At 52.8% G+C, this 19,241-nt stretch overlaps 2 protein-coding genes across 5 annotated transcripts in view; both read left to right on the top strand.

Annotated features, from left to right (window-relative positions):
* Nucleotides 1-5,893, top strand: part of Krt42 (keratin 42) — a 55,916-nt gene extending 50,023 nt beyond the window's left edge. Inside the window, exons 3-9 of one of the 2 annotated variants that reach the window (XM_017597440.3) lie at nucleotides 1,176-1,258; nucleotides 1,366-1,522; nucleotides 2,621-2,782; nucleotides 3,322-3,447; nucleotides 3,698-3,918; nucleotides 5,434-5,483; nucleotides 5,614-5,893. In XM_017597440.3, coding sequence (XP_017452929.1) covers nucleotides 1,176-1,258; nucleotides 1,366-1,522; nucleotides 2,621-2,782; nucleotides 3,322-3,447; nucleotides 3,698-3,918; nucleotides 5,434-5,483; nucleotides 5,614-5,711 — 897 coding nt within the window. In that variant the 3' untranslated portion in view covers nucleotides 5,712-5,893. The remainder of the gene's footprint in view (nucleotides 1-1,175; nucleotides 1,259-1,365; nucleotides 1,523-2,620; nucleotides 2,783-3,321; nucleotides 3,448-3,697; nucleotides 3,919-5,433; nucleotides 5,484-5,613) is intronic. The other variant, NM_001008816.1, reaches the window with a different exon arrangement.
* A 1,767-nt stretch (nucleotides 5,894-7,660) lies between these two features.
* Krt17 (keratin 17) lies at nucleotides 7,661-12,385 on the top strand. 3 transcript variants are annotated; one of them, XM_039085609.1, is made up of 9 exons: nucleotides 7,924-7,998; nucleotides 8,040-8,150; nucleotides 8,850-8,932; nucleotides 9,310-9,466; nucleotides 10,053-10,214; nucleotides 10,766-10,891; nucleotides 10,981-11,201; nucleotides 11,288-11,313; nucleotides 12,139-12,385. In XM_039085609.1, exons 1-9 carry the CDS (start codon nucleotides 7,924-7,926, stop codon nucleotides 12,231-12,233), a joined length of 1,056 nt encoding a protein of 351 aa, XP_038941537.1. In that variant the 3' UTR covers nucleotides 12,234-12,385. The 3 variants fall into 3 exon arrangements, with proteins under 3 accessions (XP_063124803.1, NP_997710.1, XP_038941537.1); NM_212545.2 differs by having other exon boundaries at nucleotides 7,666-8,150; XM_063268733.1 differs by lacking the exon at nucleotides 11,288-11,313 and having other exon boundaries at nucleotides 7,661-8,150; nucleotides 10,981-11,205; nucleotides 12,115-12,385.
* Nucleotides 12,386-19,241: the final 6,856 nt, after the last annotated feature.

Here is a 19,241-nt window from a genome sequence, read left to right as displayed (position 1 = left end):
CGGTCTAGTGAGGGGCTTTGTCTGCTCCTGCCCGGGTCCTCCGCCTGGCAGGGGATCCCTGTAATCTCCTTGGAGGCAGAGATCCTGACTGTGCCAGATCAGATACCAGGCTTTGTTGGGGCAGCGGGGAACCCAGGGGAGTCCTGATGAGTCAGTGCTCTGCATTTTGGGGTTAGCCAACACTTCGCCATCATCCGCAGAGTAAAGTCCACCCCCTTCCCTGGATTTCCATACCCTGCCTTCAATATTCTGGTTAGGCTTCCTGGACACATTGTATACCAGATACCTGGGCACACAGAAATTTCCAGGTCTCTGCAGGCTACAGATGGTGAGGCAGAAGAAGGGAAGCGACCTGACCCTTAGGCTCAGCCTGACCAGGTTGCTGCATGGAACTTAGGGCCTGGAGTAGGGTCTTGGAGAGGATGAGGTGGCCCTAGACATAGGATGGTTCCTATGTCTATGCTGTGTCAATGGGACATCTTCCTCCTGGGTCAGCCTTAAACCATGACCATTTCCACCTAGCTCCTGCCACTGGGTGAGTACTCTCTCCCCCTAACCCTACTAACGCTTTTGCTTGGGACCAGCCTTGGGTATTTCCAGTGATTATGGACTTCCTGTATCTTCTCAGGCTTTGCCTTGGTTTTGAGAAGGGGCCGGTTATGACCTCATTAATCAATTAGTCATATAATTAGACAAATACACCCTGGGGGCTGACTGTGGGCCAGGCGCTGTGCCCAGGCTTGGGGAGACCAAAGAGAACCAGACGGGCATGGCCTCGTTCCAGTCCCATGTTGCTCGGAGTCCAGTGGGGGCACAACTAACCAAAAATGTAGAGGATACTGAGATAAGATTGTCCCAGAAATGGACATAGGCCACGAGGGAGACAGCAGGGAGATGAGGGGTCAGGGAGAAGCAGCACTATGTGGGGCAGTTGGCAGGTAGGGGTGAGCCCGGAGGGGAATTTAGCTGGGGATAAGGCCCAGGCAGCTTAGACCCCACGATGACAGATGGATACCTGTGTCTCTACGTCACCGTGTCATGTCCCACCACTCTGTGTGTAACTTGGGGTGCTTGGTGGTTCCTGAAACCACAAGGCTGCGTGCAAGCAAGGTACAGCAGCACCTTCTGTGGCTCTGTGGTGGGTACTTGCTCATGGAGTTCACCATCACCCACAGATCCTGGCAGCCACAATCGACAATGCCAGCATCGTGCTGCAGATCGACAATGCTCGCCTGGCAGCCGATGACTTCCGCACCAAGTGAGCCTGTGCCTATGGGCTGCCCCGGGGAGCTGGTGGTGGGTTCCTACTCTGCACACAGCACAAACACGGTGTGTGGACCATGTCCCCTGCCTCCAACCCTGCAGGTATGAGACAGAGCTGAATCTGCGCATGAGTGTGGAGGCGGACATCAACGGCCTACGCCGGGTGCTGGATGAGCTGACCCTGGCCAGAGCTGACCTGGAGATGCAGATCGAGACCCTCAAGGAGGAGTTGGCCTACCTGAAGAAGAACCATGAGGAGGTGAGGCCGGCACAGGAGACATCGGCTCCACAGAACTTCTGCAGGCTGGGTCTGTGTACTAGGTCCAGATCGTACCATCAGTGGGTCCCTGGCCTGGTGCTGACCCTCAGTGAACCTTGGATGAAGTGGGGGGTTACGTGGGGTGGTTGGGAGGGGGCGGAGGATGTAGTGGGGTGCTCCTCCAGAGACTTCCTTCCACTCATCCCTGCAGGCTTGGCTGACCGTGTAGGAACAGCTAATTTACTAATGAGTGAATCAGGCTAACACACAGTGCTAATTATTCTAATTAATTATAACAAGGCACATTTGCCCAACCTGACAACTGACTCACTACAGTAACTTCCACTTATACTGACAACATGGCGGGGAGAAGGAGGCTCTTGCCCTCCTCTTTTGGAAGCAAAGAAACCCCCAGAGAGGGTTAGGGACCTACCTAGGGCTGCACAGTGACTTGACCTCGTGCCTGTCTGACGTGAGGGTCTGACTCCACCTCTCCGCAACTCCCCACCCCGACTCCTTTTTCTAGAGACTTCTGAGTTTTATGTCCCCAGAGTGCAGTCCAAGGATGGAGGTCTAAGACCCCACTTAGGACTGTGCCTTCGTGGCTTCCTTCCCAGCTCAGCACTGCCTGTCCTGGGCTGGGGGAGTTTGATTCCCATGTGTAGGACACCCAAAAGGTGCTTCCCTTAACTTTGAGGCTGAGTGCATAACTTCCCCTTCCCGCAAAACCAGTATTACTTAATATGGTCTGGCTTGGACGGACGTCACCATAAGGTGCCTAGCCCCATGCTATAGGGTTGATGGCTAATGGACAAGGCCAGGGGTCAGGAAGTAGGGTGAGGTTGTCTTTTCTTCCCTTCCCCGTCACTGGAGAACTTTCCTCTTATTTCACACGAATTTGAACGTAGGCGCTAGGCACACTTGTGTCAGGGTGTTTGCTGGGGGGAGATGGATGGAATCTGCTGAGTATGAGGCCTGTGTCGTTTGTGGTAGCTTTACGTGGGAGTTGCTGGTGCGGCTGTCTGCCTGCTTCCCCTGAGGACCAGGGTCTTTTCCCAGAACGACTTTGGGTTATTTCCTGCTGTCCTCTCTGCCCAGGAGATGAATGCCCTTCGTGGCCAGGTGGGCGGGGACGTCAACGTGGAGATGGATGCGGCCCCTGGTGTGGACCTGAGCCGCATCCTGAACGAGATGCGGGATCAGTACGAGAAGATGGCAGAGAAGAACCGCAAGGATGCCGAGGAGTGGTTCTTCACCAAGGTGGGTGGCCGTGGATGGCAAGTGCGCTCACCTGTGGTTGTGCGTGCTACCTGCTGGCATGGCTGGAGTCACTCTCAGACACATTGGGAACCACACAGACCAGTGCTCAGGCTTTAAAGAAGTATGAAGCCTGGGGAAGCTCAGACGCTCAGGCCTTTCCCTTGTGGTTATGGCTGTGGCCTTGGGAACTGATCCAGGCCACCCAACTTGGCTTAGGCTCCACCCACCACAGCTGTTCGCTGCATGTACTCGTGCCTTGGATAAATACCTACTGAATGAACATTTGTGGGGTCTGGGGCAGTCACTGGCACAGCAGTAATCTCTGGCCTGCTTTAAGGTGTTCAGCAAGGATCCCTTGTGGGTTCTAGATACATTGCATGTATTCCTTGTGGACACAGAGGGGCTCTGGAAGCAGGTGCCTATGAGCTCCTCTGAAGTCAGGGAGGGGTAGTTCTGGAAGGATAGGGCTTAGGGACAGCCCCCATCCTCTGTTCCTTCTGAAAGCCTCCTTTAGTCTCCATGTTCGCCCTGCCTTCCAGACAGAGGAGCTGAACCGAGAAGTGGCCACCAACACAGAGGCCCTGCAGAGCAGCCGGACGGAGATCACGGAGCTCCGCCGCTCTGTGCAGAACTTGGAGATTGAGCTGCAGTCCCAGCTCAGCATGGTGGGTCACTGTCTCTGTCCTGCCTGTTCCCGTCACTTCTGTTGAGCCCTGCCAAACAGAACCCCTATGTGGAGGACCGGAAACAACCTGTTCAGTCTGCCCCACAGGTCCCTCTCTGCCCCAGTTACTGCCCAACTGTTCTGGAAACACATATAAGTCCCTCAGAAGGGACCGCACTCCCAGGTGGGTGTCATCTTTGGGGGAAGGGCCCAGCTCTTGTCTCACTGTCAACCTGTCTCTTTGGCCACAGAAAGCATCGCTGGAGAACAGCCTGGCAGAGACAGAGGCACGTTATGGGGCGCAGCTGGCGCAGCTGCAGGGCCTCATTAGCAGCATGGAGCAGCAGCTGTGTGAGCTGCGTTGTGACATGGAAAGGCAGAATCATGAGTACCAGGTGCTGCTGGATGTGAAGACCAGGCTGGAGCAGGAGATCGCCACTTACCGCCGCCTGCTGGAGGGAGAGGATGCCCAGTGAGTGGGGGGTCTAGGCACCTACCAGGCTGGGCTGGACACTACTTTGTCCAAGGAGTGTCAACAGTTTGACGTGAATGTGGAGCTGTGCAGGGGTGAAATGGACGGAAAAGGCACGGGTCTGACCGCGAAAATTTTCCTGAGTACCGTCTGAAAGCATGTAGACCAGATCTTGTGGGCTATAGGGAGACATGGAGTGATATGGAGCAGAATGGTGGCCATCTTTGGGAATGTTGGCTTTGGCTATAGAGGGAAACATGGGCCAGAGTGGGAGTGGATGGGCAAGGGAGTGACAATCTCCAGAGCTAGGGGTGCGATTGTGCAGACAGAAGAGAAAGTGTGTGTGTGTGTGTGTGTGTGTGTGTGTGAGAGAGAGAGAGAGAGAGTCAGACAGATAGTGAGAGAGACAGAGACACAGAGACAGAGAGAGCATGGCTCTCTCTCTCTTTCACACACACACACACACACACAGAGTGTCAGACAGATAGTGAGAGAGACAGAGACACAGAGACAGAGATAGAGACAGAGAGCATGGCTCTCTCTCTCTCTCTCACACACACACAGAGAGAGAGAGTCAGACAGATAGTGAGAGAGACAGAGACACAGAGACAGAGAGAGCATGGCTCTCTCTTTCTCTTTCACACACACAGAGAGAGAGAGAGAGTGTCAGACAGACAGTGAGAGAGACAGAGACACAGAGACAGAGATAGAGACAGAGAGCATGGCTCTCTCTCTCTCTCACACACACACAGAGAGAGAGAGAGAGAGTCAGATAGTGAGAGAGACAGAGACACAGAGACAGAGAGAGCATGGCGCGCGCGCGCACACACACACACACACACACACACACACACACACACACACGGGGGTGGTGGGGAAGAGCACATAGCTCAAAGTTGATATGCAATAGACGCTGAAGGGATATGTGAAGGAGTGGGTAACAGTGATCCTTGGTTTCTGGTTTGGATGACTGGTCTAGTGTGACTGGTGACATCATTAGCCAGGGCAGGCTAAGTGATACTTTTATTTGGAGTTGGGAATGCTAATAAAAGTTTTTCATGGGTAGCCAAGAGTGTCCTGGAATCTCTATGGGAAGTCAAGAGTATCCTAGGGTCTCCATGCTTGGCCACAGTTCTAGACTTTGCTTTCCAATAATGGTGAATTTTGTCTACAGCCCAACCAGTATCTCTTGCTTTAAAGGAAGGAGTCTTATTGGGCCCTTCAGGATATGGAAAATCCACTTGTGCAGTGTCTCCTTGTAAATTCTGGTTTAGTAGCCCACAGCCTAGCCACAAATGCCCTTGGCTATTTCTTTTCTCCCTGTTTTGAGGAGCCTATGGGATTTGGTCCTTCGTTTGTGCTGTTCTCTGTGAACTCCTAGACGTGATTTCCCAATTTGTGGGAACTCGCTTACTCTTTTTGGGGCCTCCTCAGCTACTTATCTTTCCCAGAAGTGCTCCCAGGGTCTCCTTGCTGTGACACCTCTGGGCTGACAGGTCCCCCCTCTCCCTACAGCCTGGCTACTCAATATTCCTCATCCCTGGCTTCGCAGGCCTCCCGAGAAGGTAAGAGTCTAATCCTGTCCTGTATATGGGACATTGGGGAAGATTGGGGGTGCTACAGCCTAGCTGGCAGTTTGGGTAGGGGCTCCTTCCTGTCCGAACCTCCCTATGACCCCTTCTCTGCCATCCGTAGGCACGGTGACCAGCCGCCAGGTGCGCACCATTGTGGAAGAAGTCCAGGATGGCAAGGTGGTCTCCTCCAGGGAGCAGGTGCACCGCTCCACCCACTGAGGTCCCTTTCCGCATGTGATGTGCCAGCCTCAGGGGCTTAGGCTGCAACTCTGTGCTTCTACTGCTGCGCTTGAACTCCCGTGAGCTAGCTGTTGGCTTCTGTGTATGCCTTGTGCTGCCCTGTAAGGGGAGGCCCCTTGGGTTGACCCCAGAAATTCCTAATAAAGCTTTGAAGGAATCTGGTCCTTGAATTCGTCATTTGTCTGGTCATCGTCTCAGGCAGTGTGGGCTGAGCGGCTGGGGAGGGTTCACCTAAGCGTCTGGTATCGCTTGTCGCCTGCCTACTTTCTCTGCCCACTCCATCCAGGTTTGGGTTGTCTTGGAAGTCAAGAGGGGAGGAGATGGGAGGATTGAGGGTGGAAGCATGGAACATTCTTTGCCTCTGGGACTGGCTCCTGGGAGGGCCTGCAGCCTTTCTGGGTACCACAGCTGTTAGAGAACACCTGCATTAAAACAAAGGGGCAGAGGTCAGGCTGGGAAAGACACTTTCTTGGAGTGGTCGAGGGCCTTGATGGATGAGGGGGTGGCAGCCTGGCAGTCTCAGCCCAAGAAGCCAGACCGGCTCTACCTGGCTCCCTGGGGGTGTGTGTGGGGTGGAGCGGCCGTGTGTTTGTGAGTGTGGGGGGCGTCCTGTTTGCTTTGGTGGCTTGGCAGCTCTGGGCTATTGGGGAAACCTCTCCCAGCTGCTGATGGGGGCTGTCTAGACCTGTCTGGGAGGAGGAACCCACTGGCAGTCTGAAACACGACCACATTCCGCCCAGCAGGCCTCCCAGGACCCTGAGACCTAGGGCTGGGTTTAGGATGGTGGGTGGGGCCAGGTGGAGCCGGGAGGTGGGACCTGTGGCCCGCCCTGGGGAACCATGCCGTGGTCTTTGTCTTGGGGAACCTGGCATGAGCTGGGTGGGGTAAGAGTGTTAAGAAGGGATCTTTTTTTTAGTTTTATTTTTTCCTGACTGAGACCTGAGCAGTTCTATCCTTTCAGGTCTATCAGGATACAGGAGAGGGTAAGGGATGTGAGAGGAGACCTCCCATTCACGGTCCCCACAGACTCCGTTTCACAAGGCACCCATCCTATATGTAGCTCTGTTTACATCCTCTGAAGTTTAGCTGACTTCTTTTCTGCCTACCTGGCCCTGGAAGCTGCACTTGTGGAAGGAGTAGGGAAACATCTAGAAGGAAAGTCTGGGCTTTCTCAGGGATGAGGACAGTTTCAGAAAACAGGAGTTTTCTGGGTGTTGGGGCTGCTCAGAGGGGTGTTGTAGCCGAGTGACGAGTGAGGACGTACTATGCCAGCCCACAGCTTGAGTGAGCTGGGCCTGTTTGGACATTACATTCTTTGCTAAGCTCTGATTTCCTGCCGGGGTTGGCAATTGGAGGCTTGAGGTACTTTCTGTGTTGCGTTGGTGGGCCTGGTGGGTTTAGACCTGGATCTCAAGTCAGGATGTATATTTGGTCTTTCTGATTCCCCAGTCCCCAGATCCAGGCTATTCACATGCGGGGAGTGGTGTGACGAGAAGGAAAGCCACCTCAGGTGTGTGGGGTGCCTAACTCCCCACCTCATTTCCCATCAAGCTGGGGTGGCAGCTGCCTGGGAGGGCTGGGTGGAGGTGACGTCACCAACTCCTCTTGTCCGTATTAGGTCATGGGAAAGCGTAGCTGGAGGGCCTGCCTGAATCACAGGTGACAGGCTTGAGACCAGAGAGAGAGACAGACAGACACACGCACATGCACACACACACACTCAATCATGACACCCAGTGCAGGGTTTGGTGAAATGAGGCAGAGCCCCGGTGGTGGGAGGGGAGGGGGCCCATAGCCACCTGGGAGCTGGCGGGTGTCCAGTGGTGATGAAAGCCCAGGGGAATGGAAAGAGCAGGGAGCCTGTTGCAATCGCTACGCCCACTGGCTGCCCTATAAAGGAAGCAGGCGAGCCCCAGCGCAGCACGCACCTTGGCGCCTCTCTTCCTCCTAAGCCTTCCAGCTCCACATCCGTTGCCCGCTGCCACCATGACTACCACCATCCGCCAGTTCACGTCCTCCAGCTCCATCAAGGGCTCCTCTGGCCTGGGTGGCGGCTCATCTAGGACCTCCTGCCGACTGTCTGGCAGCCTGGGTGCAGGCTCCTGCAGGCTGGGGTCAGCTAGTGGCCTGGGCAGTGCTCTTGGGGGCAACAGTTACTCCAGCTGCTACAGCTTTGGTACTGGCAGTGGTTATGGAGGCAACTTTGGGGGTGTTGATGGGCTGCTGGCTGGAGGGGAGAAGGCCACCATGCAGAACCTCAACGACCGCCTGGCCTCCTACCTGGACAAGGTGCGTGCCCTGGAAGAGGCCAACACCGAGCTGGAGGTGAAGATCCGAGACTGGTACCAGAAGCAGGCCCCAGGGCCAGCCCGCGACTACAGTGCTTATTACCAGACCATTGAGGATCTGAAGAACAAGGTAAGATTTGCTGGTGGGAGGGGCGTAAACCACCCACCTCCCGCCTTCATCAAGGCCTGGAGTCAGGTGGGGCTGCCACGGGGTCTCTAGGCTCTAGTTCGACCCTTCTCCCTTTGAGGGGGCAACTGTCCCGGCCAGGAACAAGCAGGCATTGTGAGGCTCCTTTGAGTGTCTGTTTTCTCCTGGAGCTGTCCTCGTGTCATTGATGTATAGACCATGAGGGTGTAGGTAGAGGTCTGGTTCCACAGAGTGGAGCTGGATTTGTGACTGTCCCAGTGAGAAGGGGTTTGGGTGAGGGGGCTCTGAGAGTGTACTCCATAGCAGTTCTAAGAGAGGAAGCAGGGGAGGGGTAGGGCAGCGGACTCCCATGGGAATGTTTTAGGGGATTTTCCTTTTCTGGCTTCCTTGGCTTTTCTTCTGGCTCTAAGGATATTCCAACATTATCTGACTCCTTCCCCTTCCCAGCCTGAGGCCTCTTCAGCCCTCAGGCTAAGACTGGCATGAGGACGGTCTGCACAAGCAGGCAGCGCTAAGTTTCATCTGCCAACAAGGGCGACACTGCGTAGGGAATGGCTGGCAGGAAGAGGGCGTTTCTCTGAAAGCAGTGAATTCCAGCCTCCAGCCAGGAAGCCTGGCTCAGAACATGGGCCTGGGTTGAGCCACCCTAAACTCAATGACCTATTGGTTTGTCATCTCCAGATCCTCGTGGCCACTGTGGATAATGCCAGCATCCTACTCCAGATTGACAATGCCCGCTTGGCAGCTGATGACTTCCGTACCAAGTGAGTCCCAGAGGGTTACAAGCTGGGGGGGTAGGGGTGGGGATTCTGGGGAAACTCTCCTCACCCTGTGACTTCCTAGAAGACAGGGGAGAGAGGACCTGGGAGTTATGAGCTGGACATTAGTTGGATGAGCAAAGACAGCTACTTCTGAAGGTAGTTGGGGGAAAGGAAACAGAGGAGGAGACAGGAAGCCACTGGGCATGGGGGGGTCTTGCCTTGTGGCTGTCCCTGGGCTCAAGGTTGTAACTTGTTTCCATTCCACCCTCTGATTCTCTCTCAGCTGTTCTGTTTCTGGCAAAGGGAAGGCGGGGATGACACCAGGACATGGACCAGCATGTTAGGGCATCCTGGCCTAAGGTCTCTGGTTTGCATTGCAGGTTTGAGACGGAGCAGGCCCTGCGCATGAGTGTGGAGGCGGACATCAATGGCCTACGCCGGGTGCTGGATGAGCTGACCCTGGCCAGAGCTGACCTGGAGATGCAGATTGAGAATCTCAAGGAGGAGCTGGCCTACCTGAAGAAGAACCATGAGGAGGTGAGGGGGCAGGGTCAGTAGGTCAAAGAAGACGAGGAGTGGGTGGCAGGGCCCTGGGATTGGGCTGTGGTTGAGAGCGTGGGAGAGAGGGCTTGTCGAGTTTAGTCATCCTGTAGGGCTGCCTTTTCTGTAGACTCTTCGTTCCTGTGGTCCAGAGATTCCACACATCCTTACATCTTAGGGATCTGTCGGGCCTCAGAGAGGCCTTCTCTCTTCCCCCTGCCTCACTCACAGTGTCAGAGGGGGAGGGAGATGCTCAAATGCTTAGTTGAAGTTCCAACTCTTAAACCTGGACTCCACAAAGGCATTTGGATATTGGAAGAGAAGTTTTGGGGGGCAAAGGCCTAGAATCAGATGTCTCTGGAGAATCCTCTGTCTAATGAAGGAGGCACGTGTGAAAGTGGGCATTGAATCCATACAGAACAAACAAACAAACAAACAAACAAACAAACCAACCAACCACAGGTGGGTCAGAGGGAAGAGGCTGGGTAGATCAAAAGGCCTTTAGGAAGGGGGTTAGACTTCAATGTGGGCTGGGGACCAACGCTGGTCTAGAGAACCACACCTTCATTCCCTCTTCTTACAGGAGATGAATGCTCTGAGAGGCCAGGTGGGCGGCGAAATCAACGTGGAGATGGACGCAGCCCCTGGTGTGGACCTGAGCCGCATCCTGTCAGAGATGCGGGATCAGTACGAGAAGATGGCTGAGAAGAACCGCAAGGATGCCGAAGATTGGTTCTTCAGCAAGGTGAGAGAAACTGTAGTCCAGACAGGCCTCAGGGCCCTGAGCCCTCACAGTAACCTGTCTGTCACCATAGGGATGCCCTATCTTGTCAGACTTTGTGGACTCCACAGAGTCAGGACTGCTCACTGCATTAACAGAGCCAGTGTTAGCTAGTAGTCAGTCACCAGAGGGGGTGAGTGGGAGGTGCCTTGTGGAATCAACACTGCGGGTAAAGACCCTGGGAATTTCCACCTTTCTTAACAAAGCCAGGAATCAGCATCAGAGGCTGAGCTACATGTCCAGGCTGGTTCTTAAGGTTTCTGTTCTTAAAGTGCCTGCTACTTGTAGAGATTAACCATAACACTCCAATGAGTATATTTCAGGGCTTGGGGGAGTAGGGAGCTTGGGGACAAGACTGATCAAGGCTCAGAGGAGGTTAGGAAGGTGGTTATAGCTAAAGGATAGGCTATGAATAGATCCAAGGTCTGTCTGAGCTCTGGGTCATGGGGATCATGGAGCATCTGACCTCGGGAGGGTTCCAGGCTCATGTTTCCCGTCCTGTGTCCTGTTTGTAGACTGAGGAGCTAAACCGCGAGGTGGCCACCAACAGCGAGCTGGTGCAGAGCGGCAAGAGCGAGATCTCTGAGCTCCGGCGCACCATGCAGGCCCTGGAGATCGAGCTGCAGTCCCAGCTCAGCATGGTAGGGATGCTGCTATGCACACAGGGATGGGTCCAGCCCCCGAGAGGCAGCCCGGCCACTCTCACTGACCACCACCTGCTCTCCTGCAGAAAGCATCCCTGGAGGGCAGCCTGGCAGAGACAGAGAACCGCTACTGCGTGCAGCTGTCCCAGATCCAGGGTTTGATTGGCAGCGTGGAGGAGCAGCTGGCTCAGCTGCGCTGCGAGATGGAGCAGCAGAATCAGGAGTACAAGATCCTGCTGGATGTGAAGACTCGGCTGGAGCAGGAGATCGCCACCTACCGCCGTCTGCTGGAGGGCGAGGATGCCCAGTGAGTAGAGGTCCAAGGGGCTAGGGCACTAGGGGCGAGGAAGGTACTCTCAGACCTTATCTAACCTCTCCAATTTTCCTTTTCAGCCTGACTCAGTACAAGCCAAAAGAACGTAAGGATCTTGGTAACTGAGGGCTGGGGTGGAGGGATGCATGGGACAGAAAAGCCACTAGCAGATTGCTGGGCAAGGGTCCCCAAGGAGATTCAGGGTACGGTGGCTAATGTTATGTAGGCATAGGAGGAATGGACTTGTTAGGGCTCAGAATTGATGCTCAGAAGAGAGATCAAAGGAGAAAGACTGGTCTGATGAGGGCATGGAGAGAGGGCTGGTTACCATGGAGATGATGGTGAAAGGAGTAGACTTCATCCTATCTGTGGTCTCTTTGCTCCAGTACCCTATAGATGGGTCAAAGCAGTTTTGTCTCTGGGGACTTGAGCCTAGTGGGAGGTAGGGTCATGGTCCCTGGCCTCCAGATCTCAGTCTTTGTGGGACCAGGGAATACATGGTCTTAATTCTGAGGTTTCTAGTGGGACAGAGATGATGAGGATCTGTCTTGGGTATCTCCATGTGGTAGAGGAGACAGGAACATAGTCCAAGCACGGCAGTCTGCAAAGGAATGGATATAGGACTTATTTCACTCAGCACTCAGTGGACATAGTCACTCTCTCGAGGGACAAAGTGGGTTAGGACCAAATGACCTGTCCAGGGACCACAGCTCACACAGGGGTCTCAGCAGAATGCTGGGTGGAAAGGAGGCAGGTGAAGGCGGGAGGGACTTATGCGCAGTGTGGTATTGAGAGGTGAGCGAAGACTCCGTCTATAGCATCCATCAGGAGGGGACTAGGGTGGAGGCAGGCTGGCTTCCATGTAGGGGACTGAGGGCTGAGAGTGGCTTTCTTCACCTGCCCACAGCCCAAGTGTCTGTTTCTCTTGCAGCTGTGACCACCCGCCAGGTGCGCACCATTGTGGAAGAGGTCCAGGATGGCAAGGTCATCTCATCCCGGGAGCAGGTCCACCAGACCACCCGCTAAGGACCCAGCTCCTTCTGCCCAGTTCCCTGAGGCTGCAGAGAGGCAGCTCCCCTCTCGGCTTGGCAGCCTGTAACCTCTCCAGCAACAGACTCCTGTTTCAGCCTCTTCCCCGCATCCCCCTGCTCAACACCATTAAAGCTTGCTGATCTGAAGTGAACTGTGTCCTTTGTTCTGAACACTGAAATGGCCATGGTGGTGACACTGGGTGGACTGGTGTGTGTGTGTGTGTGTGTGTGTGTGTGTGTGTGTGTGTGTGTGTAGGGTACAGGGGAGGTATTCTGTAGAAACCTATCATTACTCTTGTAGATGAACATAATGGGTTAGCTTAGGTAAAGAGAGCTTAGGCTGCTTTGTACCCCCTGAAGACATTTCTCCCCTGATGGGATAGGTAGTTCAGACCAAGCCAGTTTTGGAGTACAATCGGCGCATCAGGGGTGGCCCTAGGTAGCCTTCTCTTGTCCTGTACTCAGTCTCATGACCTCAGGCAGTCACGATCTCATTTCTCACCCATAAATGGATGGGAAGATCTCAGGTGCAGGATCCTGATTCTTCAGGGGTGACTCATCCAATCTCTGAGTCCTCTCTGAGAGAGGAGGTGGACCAGGATGGGGAGGGGCCTGCTGGTAGAGTGGGTGGGTTGAGGTTCCTATGGGAGTCTCGTGAACCCACAAGAAGGGCTTTCATGGTCATAGTTTGGCAATGAGTGGGAGGCCCGTGCTTCTTGGAAAAGACAGGTTCCTACCAGGGATGGGAGGAAGAATGGAATCTTTCTTTCCGTGTCTCCCCATGTGATCAGTGATAGGGATGCTTTGGGGCCCTGTGTAGGGCCATGAGAGAGAGCAGTGACCTTCTCCCTGATGGTTGGTACTCTTGATTCCTCACCGGCAGGAAAGGTGAGAGAGGGAAACTGAATCCTGAGGAAATAGAGCCTCCTCTATTCCTGCACACTTCCTGCCCCAGCTGTACCTAGGGCCCTCTGAATGCCAGGCGAGATTCATTCTGATGGCAGCTGTGAAGAACAGTGTCGGGGACACTCTTGACTCTTTGAGTAAAATCTGGAAAGCACTGGGCAAGGCAGATGCCTTCTTGGTTTTATCCAAGGACTGTGGTTGGAGCAGGGGGCAGAAGTTAAAAAAAAAACAAAAAAGGAGTTCTTTGTCTAAGTTCACTGCAGGGATTTGACGGAGGGGGTGGGGATCTTGAACCAGCACCTAGAGATACCTTCTCTCTCTCAGGCCAGATAGTGAGAGTGGGACCTAAGTGCAAAGGCACAGGAGGAGTCAGAACCCCAGAGGAGCTTGAGGTCAGGGGAGGCTGCCATGGACCGGCTCAGGGCAGAGGGATGGGCCCCAGCTTCTGGAGTGCGAGGACTTTGGGTGGGTCACAGGTTTTTCCTAGACCTCAGAGGACAGAGTTTGCCCTGAATGAGAGAGAGCAGCAGTGGTGCTGATGTGGGGGTGTGAGTTCCTCCTTGGGCTGCAGCAGCATCCGAAAGACTTAAAGCTGCACTGGCTCTGTGACATCAGGCTGGAGCCTCTCAGCTCCTTGCTAGCAGGTACAGCTCGGATGGGGGCAGGAGAGACACATGCTCCCCCAGTCTCTGATGTGCATCAGGCCATAACCAGAAGAACCAGCCTGGGCCAGAATGGCTCACCCTGGGGCATGAGCTCATTTGTCTGAACCACAGTCTTAAGAAGCAGGGAGAATCTGGGGAGAGGTGCCCCATTGAGTGAGTGAATACGGACACTGGGGCTCTGACAAGCCGTGACTCAGCTATTTCCCAAGGCCTGACATATCAGCTGGGAGGTGGGGCAGGTGAAGCCCTACTCTGTTCTGGGAAGAGGTCATAGCTTCACCTCCTACTTCTTCTCAGTTAGTAGTTAGGCAGGAAGGGCTTTCTCCATCCTGGAGACTGTGGGTATTTACTCTGACTGCCATTAGGGGGAGTTAGTGTTGGGAGGCACAGGAGATTGTGCCTCCCACAGTCCTGGATCGTGGACCTCTCCTGAGTGAGTGGGTGGTATGTGTTTGGTGTGTTCTGTGGGGGACCCCCAAGGGGGAGTCCGTGGCATGAGGTCAGATGGCCACACTGAGTAGCTCCCTAGGGGACTGTGTAGAGAACTTTAGTGGCTTTATCCCAAGACATCTTAGATACTGGGGATACCAGTGTCACCATGGTCATTTCAGTGTTCAGAACAAAGGACACAGTATCTGAGTCCTTGGCTTGGGACTGAGTGTTGAGACTGGAGGGTTCACTGTTCGTCTACACACAGTCTGCCCACACCACTGACTCCCATCAGTTTGGTAGAAGCTACAGGCATATGACTGACCTGGGTTCCCCTTTCCTGTGACAGACACAGCCCCATGCCACCAGTAGCTGGGCCTGAGACTCTTCTGCCACCACACTAGCTCCTGGTAGGTTTCTGCCATGGATATGGTGAGCAGCACTGTCTGTAGTAAAGTACAGCATGTGCCCAGCTCAGCCCTGAATCTAGGGGAAGACTGGACAGAGGCCTGTGAAGACTCAATGGACTTCAAATGAGCAGTGGGCCTGACAATACACTTAACCCTCACGCAGTGTGGGTCTTTTGGGGTGGTGAGGGGAGCAGAGGTATCAGAATCAGTGTGTTTCTGTCTAGGCACAGGGCAAGGCCATATGCCAGCTAGAGAGAGCCTTAGGCTCCCTAAAGGGTTCCTTGTTGTGACTGGTGTGAGGGCCTGTGGCAGCCTTGCTCTCCGTGAGGGACATCAGACACACAGGAGGGAGAGGATCGTGTATATGCATAGGAAGGGCCTGATCTATGTGGATTCCTTCTGACCCGGGAGAACTGGGTCAGGTACGGATATTTGTTTACCCCCGAGGATGTTGCTCTGTTCCCTTACCTAGTTGTTTTCTACCAAGACCCAAATGCACAGCTCTGGGATTGTCCTTACCGAATTCTCTCACTAGCTTGTACATTTGAAGGGCTTCTCCGTCTTGTTCTTTGAGTCAGGGCCTGGCTGGCACATAGTGGGTGCTTTCTAGACGCCACTGAAGAACCGCGGTGGTTCTTAGTGGTCTACTAGGCACTTGCTTTATCTCATCTTTCCTCTCACGTGCCTATGAGACAGCAGCGTTGTTCCCACAACCTAGAGAAGAAAACCCAAGGTTCCCGGCTATTGAGCAGCTCACCCCTGCTTGCTTCCAGGCTGCTCTGTCATGGCTTACTACTACATGTCCACCAGGGGCCTCCCTGGACACTCCCCCATCTCACAACTCCCAGAGCTGCCTCCTGTTTCTTCTGCCTGGGAACCCCCTGGGGAGCTTGTAAAAGAGCCCCAAGACCAGGCTTGTCCTGGGTAATGCTGAAGTAGGGGTTGGGGCAGGCTCGGAGTCTGTGTAGAGATTCTGATGATCCCGTCAGATTTGGGAACCGCTGTGAGTTGAGGTGTGGCATTGGCCAAAGATGTTTCCTGGCCAATTCGAATGTGACATGACTTCATACCTGAGAAGGGGTGGGGAGAAGGGCAGAGATGGGGGAGGAGTTTATTGCCTGGAGGTAGGCCAGCTTGACTGGTCTCAGTGCCTGTGCCCTGTGGCTTAATGGTTCTGACAACTTTGGGATAAAGATGCATTGCTGGCACACAGGAAGTGTTCCCCAACTCTCTGATCTCTTGCACCACCTGAAGTCCAGACACAACCTTGCCCTGCCAAGATCCTTCAGAGGGTCAGCCTTCTCCTTTATAGTTGGGTCCCAGAGAAAGTCACACTTCTTCAGGTGTCTCCTGTGGTGGATATGGTCGGGGAGTTAAGCACCAAAGGACTTCATACTACCAAAGCGCCTATGTTCCTGACTGGGTTTCTTTCTAGGGTTAAGAGACTGATTGTCTCCTATTCCCTAACATCTGAGAGTTGGGAACAGTGTGTGTGTGTGTGTGTGTGTGTGTGTGTGTGTGTGTGTGTGTGTGCTATCTTGGTGTTGGCTGAGACTCGGGGACTTTCTGTGCGCTAGGCCTGGGTGTGGCCTTTAGATTCTTTTAGAATGGATGTGTGTGTGTGTGTGTGTGTGTGTGTGTGTGTGTGTGTGTGTGTGTGTTTTGATATGAACCTTAGCTTGGAAATTGGAGCTGGGTTTGAGTCTATGTCTCTTTTTATGCTGTTAAATCTTGGGCAAACATTTCACTTTGTGTAGTTGGGTTTTGGTGACCTTTGGTGATTAGGATGACCATTTCCAATCCTAGGGGTGAAGAATCTGTGGGTGGACATGGATTCCAGGCTTATCCACACATCAACGGACTGATTCCATGTAGCAGTACCCAATTAATTACTCAAATCGAGCCTGGCAGAAGCAGGAGCAGTAGCAGCTTTTTCTCCCTACCTGCCCCAGTATTCTGGGTTCCTGAATGAAGCACACACACAGCCCTTATATTTTGATAAGCCTTAAACAACTTAATGGCTGGGCTCCTTCTTAAACACCACATGGCTAATCCACATCCCTTCGATATTCCCAGGTTCTTACTTACTAAAATCTATATTCGATCACAATGGCTCGGGACCCAGTCAGGCAACCCTCTTGGTTCGTGATCTCCTGGCTTTTACATGGTGGCTATGCTCCCTCTCCCATACCTTCTCAGGCTTTCTTTCCTCTTCCTCTCCCAGCATGGCAGATCTCCTTCTTCTTCCTTCTTCAGTCCATTGCTCAAGAATTCTAAAAATCCTTCCTCTGTCTGCCTACACAGCCATTGGCTGCTGGTGACTTTATTTACCAATCAAAACCAACTGGGGGCAGGGTGTGGATTCTTGTGCAACTTTAGAGACCCATATTACCATAATACAAGCATCATGAGACCAAAGTCACTACATTTTGTCTTTTTGTCCAGTAAAAAAGGCTCTTTTCTCTCAGATATGTATTGAACACAATTATAACTATTACACAAACGATAAGGTATGATTTACACTTATAATATCTAGTCGATCAAATTTGGCAATCTAGATAAATCACTCCATCATCTATCCTAACGTAAGGAGTTTACAAGTTTAAACCTGAATTATGTCTTGATTTTAACCTGTACTCCCCTCTGAAAACAACCCTTTCAAATCTAGATCATCTTCCTTAATGGTAAACAACTTGTTTAGTTAGGAGACTATAACTAGTCTCCAACCCTGTCAGAGATCCAGGGATGAATTAAACATGACCTGGCTATATAGGAAGCATAAAAACAAAGCTTCCCAAACTTAAACAATTTGTAGAACCAGCTGACTGCCTAGACAGTCCCCCATATTCCTCATAACAATGTTGGAGTATCTGGCTTCAGCCTTCTGGCCTAGAACCGTCTAACAGACCTTGAGTGAAGCAGGAAATGTTAAGGATTAGTTTACACTGTCTTGGCAGAGCTAAGCTGTCAACCATCCCCCGTTGTGTGTCCATTCCTGAACAGCAATTTTTGTCTGTAGATGAATTAGGGAAATTCTAGCCCAGTGGTTACCTTGTAACAGTTGGAGCAACTCCATATGGAGGTAATGATGCTCAAAATCTTCTTTGAAGTGTGAAAGGGGAACCGTCGGGAGCAGACATGTCTTCTGGTCAAAAGATCAATAAATAATGAAATAATTTAAATGCTATGCTTTGTGGATCTCTGATGCTTTTGAAGACTATCCGTATAAAGTATATCTTAACTGCTTAACTGTGACTACTATTAGCTAATCTAGTATTTGAATAATTTTGTAAACATTTATTATAATTAAATCAGAGTCTTAAATTACCGTAAATTTACTATTTGACCTTAACTTGCAGGACTTAATCATCCTAAAGTCCTGTGCACACTGGATGAACAGAGGCACCAAGCCCAGCTAGGGAAAATCTGGGCAAGATGGTTTCCACATGGGACCTCTAAGGCCCTTGAGGGGTAGAGTGGGGTTAGGGCTGATGGCTCACAAGCAGTATCAGGAGCAGGATGGAATTCCTTCCTATAGAGTCCACTACAGAGCACAGTGGGTTACTCTGTGTAGGTGAGTGCAGGAGGTGGCATGGAGGAACTGCGGGTGGGTGCTCTCTAAGTGTAGGGCTCATATGTTAGGGGTCAGGATATGGAGGTTGGTAAGAAAGGCAGCAAGGCTGCAGAAGAAGGATGAACAGACAGTCCACAGGGGTAGGGTCCTCCAGGCATGCTTCTTGTGACTCTTAGGTGTCCCGCAAGAACTGAGGCCCAGGGGTTGGGGATTTAGCTCAGTGGTAGAGCGCTTGCCTAGGAAGTGCAAGGCCCTGGGTTCGGTCCCCAGCTCCGAAAAAAAAAAAAAAAAAAGAACTGAGACCCATAGGTGTGACAGGATCCTCCTGTATTGTTCACTGGGTGAGGGAAAGTGTAGGCATGTGGCAGCATATGGAGAGAATGCTGTGGTGTACACCACTGTGGACATCCTGGTGTCTCAAAGGCAGCTTCCAAATCCAAATTACATCACATGGGAAATGAAATCTTTGATTTTTTTTTAGAACTAGAAAGGGCTGCAGTTACCCAGCCTGGACTTGTCTCTTTGGAGGGGGAGAGCAGGCACAGAGAAGAGTTATGAAGGGCTTCGGGATCCATGGTGAGGGACCTTTTAAATGGAGAGTATCACAAGGCAGTCTGGGATGGCATTCATGAAACTCCAGCCACCTAAGGTTCTCACTGTGGGGCAGGGACTGGTTGACTCACTGCCTGAAGACACGCCTGCCACAAGGCAGCCTGCACCTAGGCCTCCCTGTTGCTGTCCCCTCAGGCTCAAGGAACAGAAGCCCATTTCTGGCCACACAAGCTGAGTCACTACTGACTCGAATTTGTGTGTTTTTCTATTGGCCCCACACCCCAAAAGGTAGGCAGGAACTCTGAGCCAGCAAATGGAAGAGAGAGTCCACCCTGGGCTGAATAATCCAGAGTGGGTAGTTGGACAGGACTGACTGACAAAATCCACAGTGGAACCTGGAGTCAGCAGAAGGAGGGCCCCACCTTCTCCCGGTGCATATAAAAGAGTCTGGTGTCTGAGGCATTCTC

Source organism: Rattus norvegicus, chromosome 10, assembly GCF_036323735.1.
Source record: "Rattus norvegicus strain BN/NHsdMcwi chromosome 10, GRCr8, whole genome shotgun sequence".
In the NCBI taxonomy this organism is placed as follows: Eukaryota; Metazoa; Chordata; class Mammalia; order Rodentia; family Muridae; genus Rattus; species Rattus norvegicus.
The sequence above is the reverse complement of the archived record's forward strand: the minus strand, read 5'-3'. Positions and strand labels throughout refer to the sequence as shown.